Source organism: Saccostrea echinata, unplaced genomic scaffold (assembly GCF_033153115.1).
Source record: "Saccostrea echinata isolate AGI-Se365-2 ecotype Australia unplaced genomic scaffold, CSIRO_AGI_Sech_v1 ptg000003l, whole genome shotgun sequence".
NCBI classification, from domain to species: domain Eukaryota; kingdom Metazoa; phylum Mollusca; class Bivalvia; order Ostreida; family Ostreidae; genus Saccostrea; species Saccostrea echinata.
The window spans coordinates 12609306-12624306 of record NW_026889752.1 but is presented as its reverse complement, the minus strand read 5'-3'; the positions used below and the strand labels follow the sequence as shown (position 1 = coordinate 12624306).

Genomic DNA, 15001 nt, shown 5'->3' with positions numbered 1-15001 from the left:
TGTTTTTCGTGTATATAATGAATGTATGGATACTAGTTTGAAATATAAGCAATATTTGGGCAAGGCTAAGAAAACATGAGAGGGAATGGATTGCCGAGCCCTCTGTAATTTTCATCCATTTATCCTGCAACATTTTACATATATACGACCTCCAAACTGAGCTATTATCAACAAATTTAGCAGTTGAAACCATGAAGCCATAGCATAAACAATGCAATACTGATGACATCATAACGCTTTTAAAGATATCGAAATGCAGGAAGCTATAATTTGGCATTGACAAACTTAGCTTTCGTTTAGTCGCTTACCTTTAATAGGGTCGGAAAGTCTCGTTTACTTTCATTTTCGATTTGCAACTTCCGGGCAGCAGACCAAGATGCCGCTGTGTTTTGCCTTCGGGTGTACCCATATGACTGGCGCGAATCGAACATGTAGTTTATTCAGATTTCCTACAGATCCAAAAAAGAGGAAGAAATGGATTGATAGATGCAGGTAGACAAATGATAATACTTATTTTAACAAAACATTAAACTAGAAAACCTGTCTGATAGATCCAAGCCCCGTGTTATCATGGTTATAGGCCTGTACTAAATAAAACTTTGCAGGCGCAGGCCTTATATATACATATATATCATTGTATTTACAAGGGAATAGTTATAAATTTAACCAATTAGTAGAAATTGTCAGATGATTGTTTAAGAAAGGAACAAAGAAATCGTGGCTTGACTTTTCAGTGCAAATTAATCTATTTAGAATTATTTTAAAATTATCTTCTGTATTTATATGTCTTCACTCTGTCTCAATCTTCATGATTAACAGAACTTTTAAAATCAGCTGGTATCATACATAATCTCTCAGACAAGACCCATATTAGAAATGCTTAATGTCCAATTTATTTTCATATTTTTTATACTTAGTAATGTGAAATGAACTCTAAATAATAAAGAGAATACATGTGTAACAGAGTTAAAAGTGGCTATGCATTGTATATAGTGAGGCCACGCTCCTACTAGCACTAGCTAGTGGGTTAACCCTTTAGCTCAGTAGATAGAGTGTTGGATTTTAAATCTGAGGGTTGTAGGTTCGAGCCACAGTGTGGACACCCCTAGCTAATCAGTCATATTGGCGCCCAACTACAAAACCCACATGGTGAGTGGTGTTTATAGAGTCTCGTGTGTGAGATTTCTCAGGGGTAAGAAATCTCAAGAAAAAGAAGGGGGAAGTGTAACAGAGTTAAAAGTGGCTATGTGTTGTATATAGTGAGGCCACGCTCCTACTAGCACTAGGTAGTGGGTTAACCCTTTAGCTCAGTCGGTAGAGCGTTGGATTTTAAATCCGAGGGTTGTAGGTTCGAGCCACAGTGTGAACACCCCTAGCTAATCGGTCATACAGGATACGATGTAGCATTACACCAAAAGTTTACATTAAACATATGAAAGTAAACTAACTGCTATTTATAGATGTGAGTTTAAATAATTTTGTACAAACAATTTTTAAATTATTAATTTGATTATATAGTATTGAATTTATCCTCAACCTTTTCAGGAGAGCAGATAGAGAATCCAATAATAATGATCGAATTTGCAGTTGCCACTTTAAAGATGGGAGAAAAGAGAATGGGCCGACAATTTTTGTATACAGCAAAAATAATTGCTTTCCTGACTTTGTCGAGCCAAAAAGGTAAATATTTCTTACTTGACAGATCTTCATACATAGTTGCTTTCTAAAATTTATGTCAATATGACTCTTTTTCATCTCCTCCTTCATTTATGCATATATATGTATCATTTATATGTAATGTATATGAGAGATAGCTTGGTTTTCAATGATAATTGTATATTTATAACTATTATTTTTCTTAACTTTTAAAATATATATATTTGTTTATTGAAGAGCATAAAAATAATATTTTACAGACGCAAAATTACTGAAACAGGAACAGAAGGAACCCTCAATGCAGAGCAAACCAGACAAGCAGAACTAAACCACAATGACCACGACTATGCAGTTTCTGGAAGTACTGAAGGTAAAACAATTTTCATTTTGGCAAGACTTTCACTTATCACCTGATTTATCCACTGGGTCATGCTCACAAAAGGTTTAAAGTATTGGAGCCCTTATATTTTCATATCAGTTTGTTTTGCATGCCCTGTAAGATTATTGTTTGCAAAGCGGGGTATATGTTGCTATAGCATTTCATACTAAAATATAATAAAAATCTTATTTCTTCTCATAGTTATTGAAACTTCAAATTTCTGAACGCGTTTGATTGACACATCCTTGCACTTTCACAAATTTAATTTTATTCTTAATACTTAAGAAAAGTGGCAATTTTGTTGTGTATTAATGAAAAATATTAAAACTATAATCCAGAAAATTCAGAGTAGAAATGTTCGAAAGCAAAACCCACTCACAATATTGTCAGTCCGTGCTCAGTGGTGTGTGCAGACTTTAACAATTGAACACACCTGGTGAATCGTAAACATTAACAATAACAGAGCTCGTGCCCTGTTTACAAAAACAGTTTACGTTTCACGGGTTTATTCAATTTGTTAAACTCTGTACACAACACTGAGCACGGGCTGACAATATTAGTGAGGGGGTTTGCTTTCGCACATTACTACTCTGAATTTTCTGGATTATAGATGTAATGTTTTTCATTAATACACAACGAAATCGCTTCTTTTCCTAAATGTTAGGGATAAAGATAAAATTTGTGAAAGTGCAAGGATGTGTAAATCAAACGCGTCCAGGAATTCGTAGTTCAAATAATTTCCAGATAAAATAAGTTTTTAATTATATTTTCGTGTGAAATGCTATTGCAATATATAAGTCGTGATATTATACAGAAAATTTGAGAAAATATTAACTTCAAATCTGTGTCTAAGCACCTTTAAATGCCTACTATGGTTTAATGTTGATATTGCTAATATTGTTTTGTAATCATTACAGAAAGTGTTGATTTAGCAGAAAGAGTGAAAGAGCTCCAAAGAGAATTAGAGTCACTAAAACTGAAAAACAAGCCTTTACAATTTGCAACATAATACAGGACGCAGACAAGGTATGTTATTTGAGCATATTTTTATGCCCCCTTAATCGAAGATTTGGGGGCATATAGATTTAATTGTCGTGTCCGTCCGTCTGATTAGCTGTCCATCAGTCTGTTTGGCCGCAAAAAATTTGACCTTGCCCAAACCTACTGATTGGTTGGACCTATGGCTTTCTTGTATCACATATGTATTCCTTGTGATGGAGTTTGACCCACTTCTGCAAAATTTTACTAAACTTTAACCTCGGCCATAACTTTTGAGCAGTTGATGCTAGGGCTTTCGTACTTTACAAGTGGATTTCTTTTTTTGACAAGACCTTCCTTTAGATACCAACATCTTTGACTCCCTTTGACCTTGGAGTTTGAGTGACTTTTGAAAAACTTTTTACTTTGGCCATAACTTTCAAATGGTTAGTTCCAAGGTTTTCACATCTTTGTGAAAAGACCTTCACTTGGATAGCAACAATTTTGACCTTGACCTTTAAGTCTGATATACAGTTGAAAAATTTTAATCTTGGCCATAACTTTTGAAAGGTTGATGCTTGGGTTTTCATATTTCACAGATGTATTCTTTGTGACAAGACCTTCCCTTGCACTTGGGTACCAACAATTTTGATTTTGTTTGACCTTTGGAGTTTTATTTGCATTTGAGAAGCTTTAACCTTAGCTATGAGCTGCCATAGGAGGGCATCAGTTTCACAAACACATCTTGTATTTACTGATTATTGCATTGTGTTTTAGAAAGCATCTTTATTTAATGTTGATATTCACTGTTGATTTTATGGAACTGATTGTCATTTGGTGTAGATATATAGTGCTTAACAAACGGCAGTTGGTTTTTCATCTTGAGATGTAAATCAGACTCCATTTGAGGCGCTTTAATTGATGTTGAAAATGACAGTTTTTACACAAGATGTTTATTTCGTATAAAAATAGTATACATGTGGCAATATTCATTGATCATAATTTATAAATGGTTGTTTTGCTTTGTTATAGATGCTGTTATATACTTCATTTCCCTCAGAAGGTTTCAATATACTGGTGTCCTTGTTGGAAAGAATGGGCCCATTCCAATACTATAATGGATGGACGGTACAAGGGATCAGTACCAGTGACCAGCTCCTTATGACTCTTATGAAGTTACGCCTTAATTTAAGGGATCTGGATTTAGCAGAAAGATTTAACACCAGTAAAAGTACTGTCTCCAACATATTGAATACCTATGTTACAGCGCTGCATGAAATTTTATTTGAAGGAGTGATGAAGGCTGTTGGGATTCCCTCCCAGTTAAAATGCAAAGGGTCAATGCCCAAATCATTTGAGGAGTTTTCCTCTGCGAGAATAGCAATGAATGCCACTGAAATCACACAAGATGTACCATCAGACATGAATAACCAGTCGCTATCTTACAGCAACTACAAAAGTCGCCATACAGTAAAAGCTGTCACGTGTGTTGCACCAAATGGTGCTTTAGTGTATTGTTCAGAACTTTATCCTGGATCCACCTCTGATGCTGCCATTGTTGATCACTGTGGTGTATTGGATATGTTGAAGCCAGGTGATATGATCCTTGCAGATAAAGGCTTCAACATATTTGATAAGCTTCCACCAGGAGTGACATTAAACATACCACCTTTCCTGTCGTCCAAATGTCATTTCACAAAGGAAGAAGCACAGCTTTGTTACATGATTGGGAGAAGTCGAATTCATGTGGAGCGAGCAAATGAAAGAATCAAGAATTTCCGTATTCTAGATCATATTCCTGCACAATACAGACATCTTGCCACCAAAATTTTCCAACTGTGTGTAGCTCTTGTTAATTTGCAAGCTCCTCTATTGAAGGAAATAGCAGAAAAGTATGAAATTTAGAACTGGTGTGAATTAAAGTAGTACACAACATCTAACTTGTATCTTTTCAAACATGCTAAATATGTACACAAAATCCCTATAAAGTTTATATTCATTATTATACTTTCATGTTAACTACTAAAATCAGATTTGTTTAAGAAATATTAAACAATTTGTAATGTTATCCTAAGCATTAGCAACACACTTGAGAATGGGTACATGTAACACAAGGATAATGTAAAATTATGCGCGCACAGTTCGTCGTAGAATTCTGGAAACATCAGTTGTGCATTTGAAAGAAGCCAAATAAACTTAATATCAATCAAAGCTTGAAAACAATATGTTTATTTTTTTTAGAGAAAAACTGTTATATAATTCACATGTATTGTAATTAGTATATATGAACATTACATGTATATATGCTACAGTGAATGTATACTGTGGCACTTGTCTAATCAGGATGTTGTGTATTCAGAAATCATGCATAATATAATTATATAAACTTAATATAAACTGTACGTCCCTTTCAAGTAATTCAATTGTTTAAAAATGTTGTCTGACCCTATGTACATAGATCTCATTTTAATGATATTGCATCTTTAGAATTGCAGTTTGTATATATTTCTTTTCTTTTACTTTTTTGTGAAAAGGACTCAATTGTACATCTTAAATTACTTATTTTGTTCAAAATTTTCACACTTGTGATGCATGCTTAAGATAATGATTGCTTTGATCATTAGTTGCAAAAAATAAACCATGATAAAAATTAAACAGTTTGGAAAAAATTAAAATTCTCTTTTTATTTACTGCACTAAGGGAAGAAGGCAATGTAAGAGATCTGTTTACACTAAACATGCTTACTTTGGTGGTATTCATAATTTAATGTCTTAGGTATTGCTTCATGTTCACTTATTTATGGACATGCTATTAGCAAGCACTACTTGTCAAACAAAATACTAATCGCACTGAGATTATGATTGTGCTTATCATACTGAAGAAGAGGATTGAGCTAAATTTTGAGTGCACCAATATACATGTATGCTCATGTACAATATAAAGTCAGTCAAAATTTTACTGGAGAGAGGGTAGAAACACATTAAAGTAGAATTCAATCATGTTTTTCAAGTGAATTTCCCAGAATTCATCTCGAAGGATGCGAATGACTTCCATGCTTACTGGTGTCCAAACTACGAAATCACAACAAGTGGTGCCTGTAAGATAAAGCTGGCCTTGAACTTGGTGCCAATAATCATGATTCTCTCTAAGATGCAGGACACCCTCAGAGTCACACTCTAAAATGATTTCAAAAGATTGACATCTATTCTTTCACTAAAATAATGTAGGATAATTTTATCTAGACATATAAATCATGAAAGATGGTTTCATCAAAGAAAAATGAGAACTAATTTACATATACCACTAAATAATAAGGCTCTTTTAGAAAACTTTCAAATCGGTTTGTACTTACCTAGAAAGAAATTTTTCAAATTTGTACAGGCATCCTTGATAGACATTGCTCTTGCAGAGAAAGGACATTTAACCTCTATAATATCTGGTGATGCGCTCACTTTTCCTTGAAGGTGAACCTTCAAATGTTTGGGATCACCTTGGACAAATCCATCAGGAGAGGCACCAAGAACACCTGATTCATGAAGCCATATGCCTGAAATTAAAAACTACAATATAAATTTAACCATATTTGTTATGTATGTTGTTTTACATACCATTGGGTAATTTTTTTCACTCATATCAAGGGCTTCTAATTTCGACCTTTACTCAGCATCATTATGCAGTGACCAATCACAGAGTAAACACAACTAACTGAGCTATCATGATATATAAGAGGCAAAATTCCATACTTAATAATGGATGTGTTATCAATCGTATCTTAATGATGGAAAAAAATCAAGGGAATTAAGTAAATATCACAAAACATGTACATAACATCGCAAACCATTTTCTTCTCCAGTGATCATTAAAGATGAAATAGATGTTATGATGAGAAAACAAAACAAGCATCTGATGTTGAACGTAAATTGTTTTATGTCACAAAGTTGTAGAAAAGGACCAGTTCATTCCAAATTATTACTTAAGGTCACTACTGATGCAAAATTTTACCTGTTTTGCTAAAAAAATACTTGCATCACAGTAAATGCAGGTAGGATAATTTTTTAAAAACATTTAAATTGAATTTGATAATTGTTTACCTGTCTCTAATATCGAGACCTCTGAAAGTTTACAATAGTCATCTTTTGCACTCTTTTCATGTGTACGTCCCCACTGAATAGAAGCTCTTTTCTCAAGATTATATGCACTGAGTAATCTTTTCTTTAATGATACTGAGAGCCTACAAGAAAAAAAAATGAATTTCATAGTTTTAATTTAAAATTATTAATAAAAAGACCAAACATTAAGAATTCAGTAATATTATTTTTAAAATGTAATGCTTTTGTACATTAAATAAACCACTGTAAATTTTATTTACCGATTTCTTCTAATAGCACCAATAACTTGTCCAAAATTAGATGCAGTAATTCTCAATTTGCGAACAGCTGCCCAAAAAGAGTTCTCTCTTTGTCCTGTAGTCAGCCATGCTGTTTCAATTATCTTTTCTGAACAAATGACAAGTTTCTCCCTATGTTAAAAATCATATATATATATATATATATATATATATATATATATATATATATATATATATATATATATATATATATATATATATATATATATATATATATATATATATATATATAATCTGTTTTTACACCTTCATTTCTTTAAAAACCAAAAATAATTATGAATTATTTCAAAGAGCACAAGTTTTTACATACTCTGTTTATTTGAATTTGAATACCTTAAATAAGATGACTTGCACTGAACATTCAAGTACTCTTCACTTATGAGCTTGTCTTCAATAAGTAATACTGGCATTTCCTCACACTCAGGCTCATTTGATAAAATCCAGTGCAAAGCTGCAATAAATGAAATAGCAATTACCATTACATTGGCCACAACTTTCAACATATGTTGTAAGTTAACGCTTGTGTTATGTACTTTATTTAGCTGACAATATATGTTTGGTCATTGTGAATAGTCTATACTTAAAATACCTTATGAATTACAATGTATTAATTATTTACTTAAGAAAAAATGAAAAACATTTAAAATGGAAATAATATTTGTTCTAGGTCAAAGAAATTACAGGTAGATGATATATGTTCTTAAAATATATGCCACACTAAGTTGACATGTTAAAAAAGAAAATTTAAAAATGATGAAAGTGGTACATAAAAAAATTTGTAACTTTTTAAAAAATAAATGAAAATCCATTAATAACAAAAATGTAACATTAACTCGAAAATAAATCATAAAATGAGCCTTGATTCAGAGGAAACACTTTCCCTTGTGACAAGGATGAAAAAAATATTGTTCATCAAGCAAACCTGTAAATCTACCCAAATGACCTAGCTGATCATACAAATATGATCTATCTGCATCTGTCATCTCTCTTTTTAATGCTCTAAATTTACATGTATATACATCAAGTATTCATTACAGAATGAAATATTCAAATGAATAACACAACCTTTCATTTATTATTTAATTACCAAATATATAATGTACAAAGGTGCTTGTGAGTTACCTATAATCTTGCCTGGGTGGATACATTTCCCCCATTGTTGTTATGGCTTTAGGAGGAGCAGATTTAGGATGCTTGATCCAGCTGCATCTCACATCTGTCTTGCTTGCCCTCTTATATCTAAAGGATTATTTTATACACTAGTTAGTAAAGCACTTAGATTTAGAATAGACAAAAAATAAAACACACAAAATATAAATATTGACAAATTCAGCTGAAATAAAAAAAAAATCGGAATTCAAGGTGCAAAACTTTTGCAAGTTTTAAACAAATGAATTAACAGAATATGCTTCATGTACCCAAACAGAAGAGCTGCAGCTACATGGTGGCAGCGAAACTGGCCCATTGGACATTCACACGTCGATGACTTAATAGTACCAGTACTGTTTTCTTCATTTTCCAGAAATATCTGTTAAAAGTAAAAAAAAAAAATAAAAAATAAACAAGTCTCTGTCATAGTGTTGCAATGATAGTCGCAGACTATCGAAAAATCATCCCTGAAGACAGCAAGTCGGCGACAATTGATAGAAAATTTTAAAATCAATAGTTGCTACATTTTTAAAAAAAATGTTTTAAATACAAACTGGTTCATCTTTAATCATTATCAAAGGATATTCCCCTATTTCTCTTGCAAATGGCAGACAAATTTTCCTACTAAGTATAAACTGAAGTTGATCTCATAGATTTGTATTGAAATATTGTTTTCATCTTCAAGGATATCTGAATATTTGCTGGTTAACTTTATTTAACCTTTAAATTAAAGTTAAAACCATCGATCATATAACTGATTGTATGCTACTGATTCAATTTGATAAATGATAGTAAATTTGGTCAAATTTTGCAACACTAGTCTAAATCTACATGTTTTACGGAATATTTTCAGTGAATTGTAAACATGATGAATTCTTTGGGCGAGGTGGAGGAGGCCAAGACGCTGGATAACCACAGCCCGCAATTAAAAAATAGTTTAAATCTATAAACTTTACTCAATTTTTAGTTATAAACATTAAAGATCTTGAACAGACTCTTAGATATAGTTTGAAATTGTTTTAATGTATTGATGCGAAATCGAATGTATCGATACATACCTGAACTTTGTAAGATGTGTCTCGCATTGACGCTTGCACAACCGCAGTAATAACGCGAAACTCTTTATCTAACACAAATTTTAAAACCCTGTCGCTATCCACAGCTTTCTCACTTTTCCTGGTAAGTTTTGTGTGGCTTTCAACGTACCGAGCCCAGTACATTATTGATAAAGCCATCCTGGGCAACTGCCCGGAAGTAAGTTTTCACGTTATATCTCGTGAGTCACGTGACGAGACTTTCCGACCCTATTGGTAAATGCAAGCAGTGCGTGTGCAATATGTCTATAAAATATATGGTTATTGTGTTCAAATAGCTATACACGTATACGTGATAGAAAACGTGATAGAGGACGAGGCTTGCCGATCCCTCTATTGCGTTATAATTTACGCGTGACGAGCCCAAATATTGCTTATATTTCATATTTCAATATTCCCCATAAAATTAAACTTTAGATTCTCATCCTAATTTGCTTAAAAATTGGGGTGGGGGTGGATTTTATTTCTATATCCTATTAATGAAAATATCTACCTTAAGTTTTTCTTATACTTTGTCTTCCCCCCATTTGACCCCAGGGTGAAAATGAGAATTCCAAAACCTTATTGCACAACTACAGGACACCACCAATTATCTTCCAAAAGATGATTAGGCTATTGCATCAAATGTAGAAGGAGTTCTGGGAACCAGGCTTTTGTAGAAAAAATGTCATGTTTTTTACCCTGTTTTGCCCCAAGGTTATTTAAAATTCCAAAACCTTATTGCACATCCATAGAACACCAAATATCATATGCCAAAAGATTAATTTAATTCTACTTAAAATGTACAAGTAGTTAGATTAAGAAGAAAGTGTGACAGACGGACGGACAGACGGACGGATCAGAGTAACAACAATATACCCGAACTTTCTTTAGGAAGTGCGGGTATAATAGAAAATAAAATAAAAAACAATGGGGAGGGGCACTTTGAGGGCCGAGATGAGAATCTAAAATTTATTTATATCTGACCTTTAATGGAATTTGTTTATCCTGCAACATTTGTCCTGCAAAGCTAGCTATTTTCAACAAATTTTGGCACATCTCTGTAGTTTAATGCACGAGGGTATATTTCAGCATTGATCAAATATGGTTTTTGTTTATTGGGTTACCTTTGTTTTGGGTCAATGCAAGGGATGGTTGCAAGATAAAAAAAGAGTTATCATTATTAGTGTTTGTTTACATTCTATTTGTTGGGTCTAAATTTGCGGTCCTTAACCGGCCATTGGCGTCATCTCAACTGGAGTGAAGAAAACCCTTAAGAATGTATAGCATATAATAATAACATATCACTTTGTATTCTTTTAAAACTATAATGATATGTTTTATGGTGTGACCGTTGGGGCGAGTGCAGTTGTACCATCAAAAACCTTTACACAGCTTATACTTGTAAACTTTGATCCGCCTCTTCAAACTTCCAAACCGCACGAGACCCAAGTCTAGACTGTGACGTCATATGACGTTGGAATTGACGGAGACAGCCGAGCGTCTGGTTGAAAGAGACTACAAGGCTAGTGCAAATTTTAACGAAATACGTTGTAGAGTAAATCAATTATTTTTTGTGAAATTTAATCTCTCGACAAACTGCAGGGCCTTTTATATTTTATATTATTTTTATCGCCATTATCGCATGGAATCCTGGTAGTAAGGGAATTCTGGGAAGGTTTCACATTAAAATTTGCCTGACGTATATGTCATTCCGAATTTGCTCTGTTCTTACACGTTAGTCTATTGAGCTCGCTTCGCGCCGCTTGCTGCTCTCGCTATTATTAGAACATGATATCTTTAGAACTTTTAACAAAACACTGGAATATTGTTATTGTAGCTTGTTGAATAACTCTGAAAAAAAAATAATATCCTAAAAAATAGAACTTTTATGTGACCTCCTTGTGTTTACAATTCAATAACGAAATTTTATTTTTGTAAATTAAGTATTGTGTATATTTTTAAATAATATGTTAAACCATTTGGATTTTATCGCATTTTTTATGCCTGTAGGACTCTTTCAGTCGTGGAAAACGAAACAACGAAACTGCTTTCTTGGATTTTCTTGGATTTTCATTTATAAGTATTATTCAATAGTATACTGGTATTTTGAAATATTTTGTACATTTTCCGGTTAATTTGGATTGAGATCAACAAAGAAAAAAAGCAACAACATGAATATGTTTTTTTCCGAATTATAAATACTTTTCCACATTAAGGGAAAAACCTTTATAGTATAATCGGCCGCTGAAATTATTTATTGTACATTAGGGGAATGTTTGCTATATAGTCAATTTTTTTAGTCAACTCGGAAAAAGTATGCTTTAAAGTAAAATATTGGGTAAGAAGGTTTGCTATATAAATGTAGCAATTATTCTGAGTGGGAAGCTTTACTGTTTATAATTGCTGTAAAGTAAACATTGCTAACGTTGTACAGAGAATGTTTATCATAAGACAGGGACAAAGGCAATGGAAATCACAATGCTCTTGTACCATTTATCCATTATTTCTAAATACTGAATGTAGTTGAATGCAGCTTACATTAGAGAGAGAAAGCTAACATTTTCGAAAGTTCAGAAATGATACATTAGGCATGACGACAAAAAGAAACAGACAGCTATGTAATGAAAGTATTGAGATGATAAAAATATATATGTATTTAGAAAAACACAGTCTTTTAAAAATACATACTAGCTTGTAGCTAACAGAACTAGATAAAATGAATCTTACATCAAGTTCGAATAATCCTTTTACAAATAGATCAAGAAAAATTTTAAACTTAATCGTCAATTTGGTGGAGGAAATTATAAAAGGTATCAGGATTGTCCACTCTTTTTGAAATTCTAAGCAAAAACTTTATTTTCAGTGCTAATTTTCGCGTTTTACGACCAAATTTGGATGGATTTATTGCGCTATATAAATTGCAAAAAAAGGATTAGAAAAAAGTCTTTCTATAGTATGCCTTCCAAACGAAAAAATGAAAACTGGAGCAAATGTAAACTTGTTTGATTTCAGAAAAAGATAAACCTATAAAATATACTGTTATCAGTATCTTTTCATGTGGTAAGTGTTAAACCCTAAAACTGTGTTTAATTATAAACGTACATAAAAATCAAAGGAAATTATGGTTGGTCACACAATCAAACAATCCATGTATTTGCCTAAGTTGTTAGTTTATTGAAATACCGGTAATTTCTCCATTTTTTAAAAAAAAGATCTCACTCATAAAATACTTTTAGGGGTGTTTGCCTTCATTTTTTTTTTTTTAGTTTACATCAATACATTACTACGGTACAATTTTTGTCTCACATTGCTAACATAGTTTTAGCGAGAAACATGCTTCTAAATTAAAGGCAAATAATCAATTGATTTGAAAATTTAATTGAGCAATTTTACAGTTGTATAAAAAGGTAAAAACAAAATTGCCTTTGTTTCTTCATACGTAAAATCAAGAGAAGTTCTAAGATAATTAATAATGCAAACGGAAAGGGGATCCTACATCTAATTTAGAGTAAAATAAATGGTAATCGATGGAAATTGAAACATGCTATTTTCAATTGAAATTACAGTTAGAAAGTATCTTTACACCTCATCCATGTGGATCTTAAAATGGCGCAGAGAAATTTTACTCTGGGGCTAGATATTTTACTGTGGCACCAAAAAAAGTTTACTTTGCTGCATGTACACAATCAGTAAGTTTAACGGAGAACCTTAGGTATATAATCTTTCCAAAGAATAATTGTTCTGTGCTGATTCGTCGACTATGAAAGATTGCGTGCATTTTGATGCATTGTGAACAGTTTCCTCTGTTCCAGATTTATCCTTGTCCATCCCTGTCCGTAGGGTTGAAGATTGGGATCTTTCATTTCGATTGCAAAATTTGCGCAGCAAACATATCAAACTAAGTAAAATGATGGCAACAAATACAGTCATAAATGCCAGTATCAATTGAGTTTGATCAGTTTGCTGTTCATCTCTATTACCTGTAATGATATTTCAAATACACACTGCATATTAATTTAAAACCTTAAAGAGAACATCTCTGCCTGTGACATTAGTGAGTATTTACTGAATATTACGAAGGCTTGTTCTTAGGTTCATTATATGTGTACACAAGCAGCTTCAAATTAATTTATTTCTTTTTTTAAAGTATTTTTTGCATGAGCCTTTATCTAAAAAAGTATACAAAACACATACACGCACACACAACAACAACAATAAAATACTTCAATTACTTACTTATAGGTTTACACCGAATAATAGGATCGCATCTACTAGAATTGTAACAGATACACTCATTTTGGTACAATCTCCCGTAACTTGGTGGCGGACAAAGCGTTTCACACTTTATTCCATGATATCCGACTTGACACTCTGTTTTTTTTTTTAATTATGCACGACTAGAATTACTAACCATTTGACCTTTAACTTTCTTGTACAAATGGTCCTATATCTTTTGTGGCAAGTCTTAGAAGATATGTCATTGAAGACGGTTAATAAAAGTCAAACCTGTTCAGGCGTTTTTCTTTAGCTTTTTTAATATCTTATTCAATGCTTTTATGATTGATTGAATGTTGTTTTACGTCCCTTCGAGGATTTTTCACTCATATAGAGACGTCACCATATCCTGGTGAAGGGTTTCATATTTTACCTTTACTCGGCACTCAGGGCAATTGAGCAGTAAGGGTTTTTCACGTGCCAACGCCTAACGTGACACGTGGCCTCGGTTTTTAAGGTCTAATCCGAAAGACCCACAACTTTCACTTCAAAGTGCCGAGCGCTTGGCGAAGGAACAGTAGCTACCTAATTTTTATCGACTAAGGACAGTGATTCGAACACACGACCTTCCGATCACGAAGCGAGCCAATGCGTCTATAAAAGTTGTCGAACAAATTTCTCGGAACAAATGCATTTTCAATGACTTTTTCCTTACTTATCGACGCATTCCTTGGTTTCGTCGTTCCATATGTAATCTTACTGGAGATTGGAAATTAAGAACGGGTTCATTATAAAAGACACAAGATTTAAATCTGAATTATTAATAAAAATGCACTTTTCTGAAAACAAGTATTACACTTCAAGGGATGAAAAAAGTCTATGACACTAACATTTCACGTTCCATGACGTGAGTCCCTTAATATTTAATGATATGAAATTTAGACAGAAACACTCCAAAACAATTATTTAAGAAAGGGAATTATGTTCTTATTTTCATTTTAACCAATGCTGATATATAGCAAAATTGATATTGTTCAAGCGGCTTTCAGAATCAATAAAATCAATACATATATTTTATTTAAGTTGTTGTATTAGAAAACAGGCGCGTCAATTCACATCAGTAAGAAGAAGAGGAAGAGG

The 15001-nt window shown here is 32.7% G+C and overlaps 3 protein-coding genes across 3 annotated transcripts in view; 2 read left to right on the top strand and 1 right to left on the bottom strand.

Annotated features, from left to right (window-relative positions):
- LOC133178591 (uncharacterized) overlaps nt 1-15001 on the top strand; it is a 47175-nt gene that overhangs the window by 10697 nt on the left and 21477 nt on the right. The window lies entirely within an intron of this gene.
- LOC133178632 (uncharacterized) lies at nt 377-4918 on the top strand. Its single transcript, XM_061313358.1, has 4 exons — nt 377-492; nt 1546-1680; nt 2971-3061; nt 4046-4918. The coding sequence occupies exons 1-4, from the start codon at nt 377-379 to the stop codon at nt 4916-4918; spliced, it is 1215 nt and encodes a 404-aa protein (XP_061169342.1).
- On the bottom strand, nt 5883-9871 carry LOC133178631 (uncharacterized). Its single transcript, XM_061313357.1, has 9 exons — nt 9629-9871; nt 8840-8949; nt 8544-8660; nt 8344-8420; nt 7755-7872; nt 7383-7532; nt 7105-7244; nt 6366-6560; nt 5883-6189 (listed from the first exon to the last, which is right to left on the bottom strand). Exons 1-9 carry the CDS (start codon nt 9803-9805, stop codon nt 5969-5971), a joined length of 1305 nt encoding a protein of 434 aa, XP_061169341.1. The 5' UTR covers nt 9806-9871; the 3' UTR covers nt 5883-5968.

What these genes read in the sequence shown, in the direction of transcription:
- LOC133178632 (XM_061313358.1), top strand. Translation starts at nt 377, where the DNA reads ATGCCGCTGTGTTTTGCCTTCGGGTGTACCCATATGACTGGCGCGAAT. An exon ending in AAATGGATTGATAGATGCAG is followed by an intron (nt 493 to 1,545) that starts GTAGACAAATGA and finishes CAACCTTTTCAG; the next exon opens with GAGAGCAGATAGAGAATCCA. An exon ending in TAATACAGGACGCAGACAAG is followed by an intron (nt 3,062 to 4,045) that starts GTATGTTATTTG and finishes GCTTTGTTATAG; the next exon opens with ATGCTGTTATATACTTCATT.
- LOC133178631 (XM_061313357.1), bottom strand. Translation starts at nt 9,805, where the DNA reads ATGGCTTTATCAATAATGTACTGGGCTCGGTACGTTGAAAGCCACACA. An exon ending in TCATTTGGGTAGATTTACAG is followed by an intron (nt 7,873 to 8,343) that starts GTTTGCTTGATG and finishes CATTTATTGCAG; the next exon opens with CTTTGCACTGGATTTTATCA. An exon ending in GGTGCTATTAGAAGAAATCG is followed by an intron (nt 7,245 to 7,382) that starts GTAAATAAAATT and finishes TTTTTCTTGTAG; the next exon opens with GCTCTCAGTATCATTAAAGA.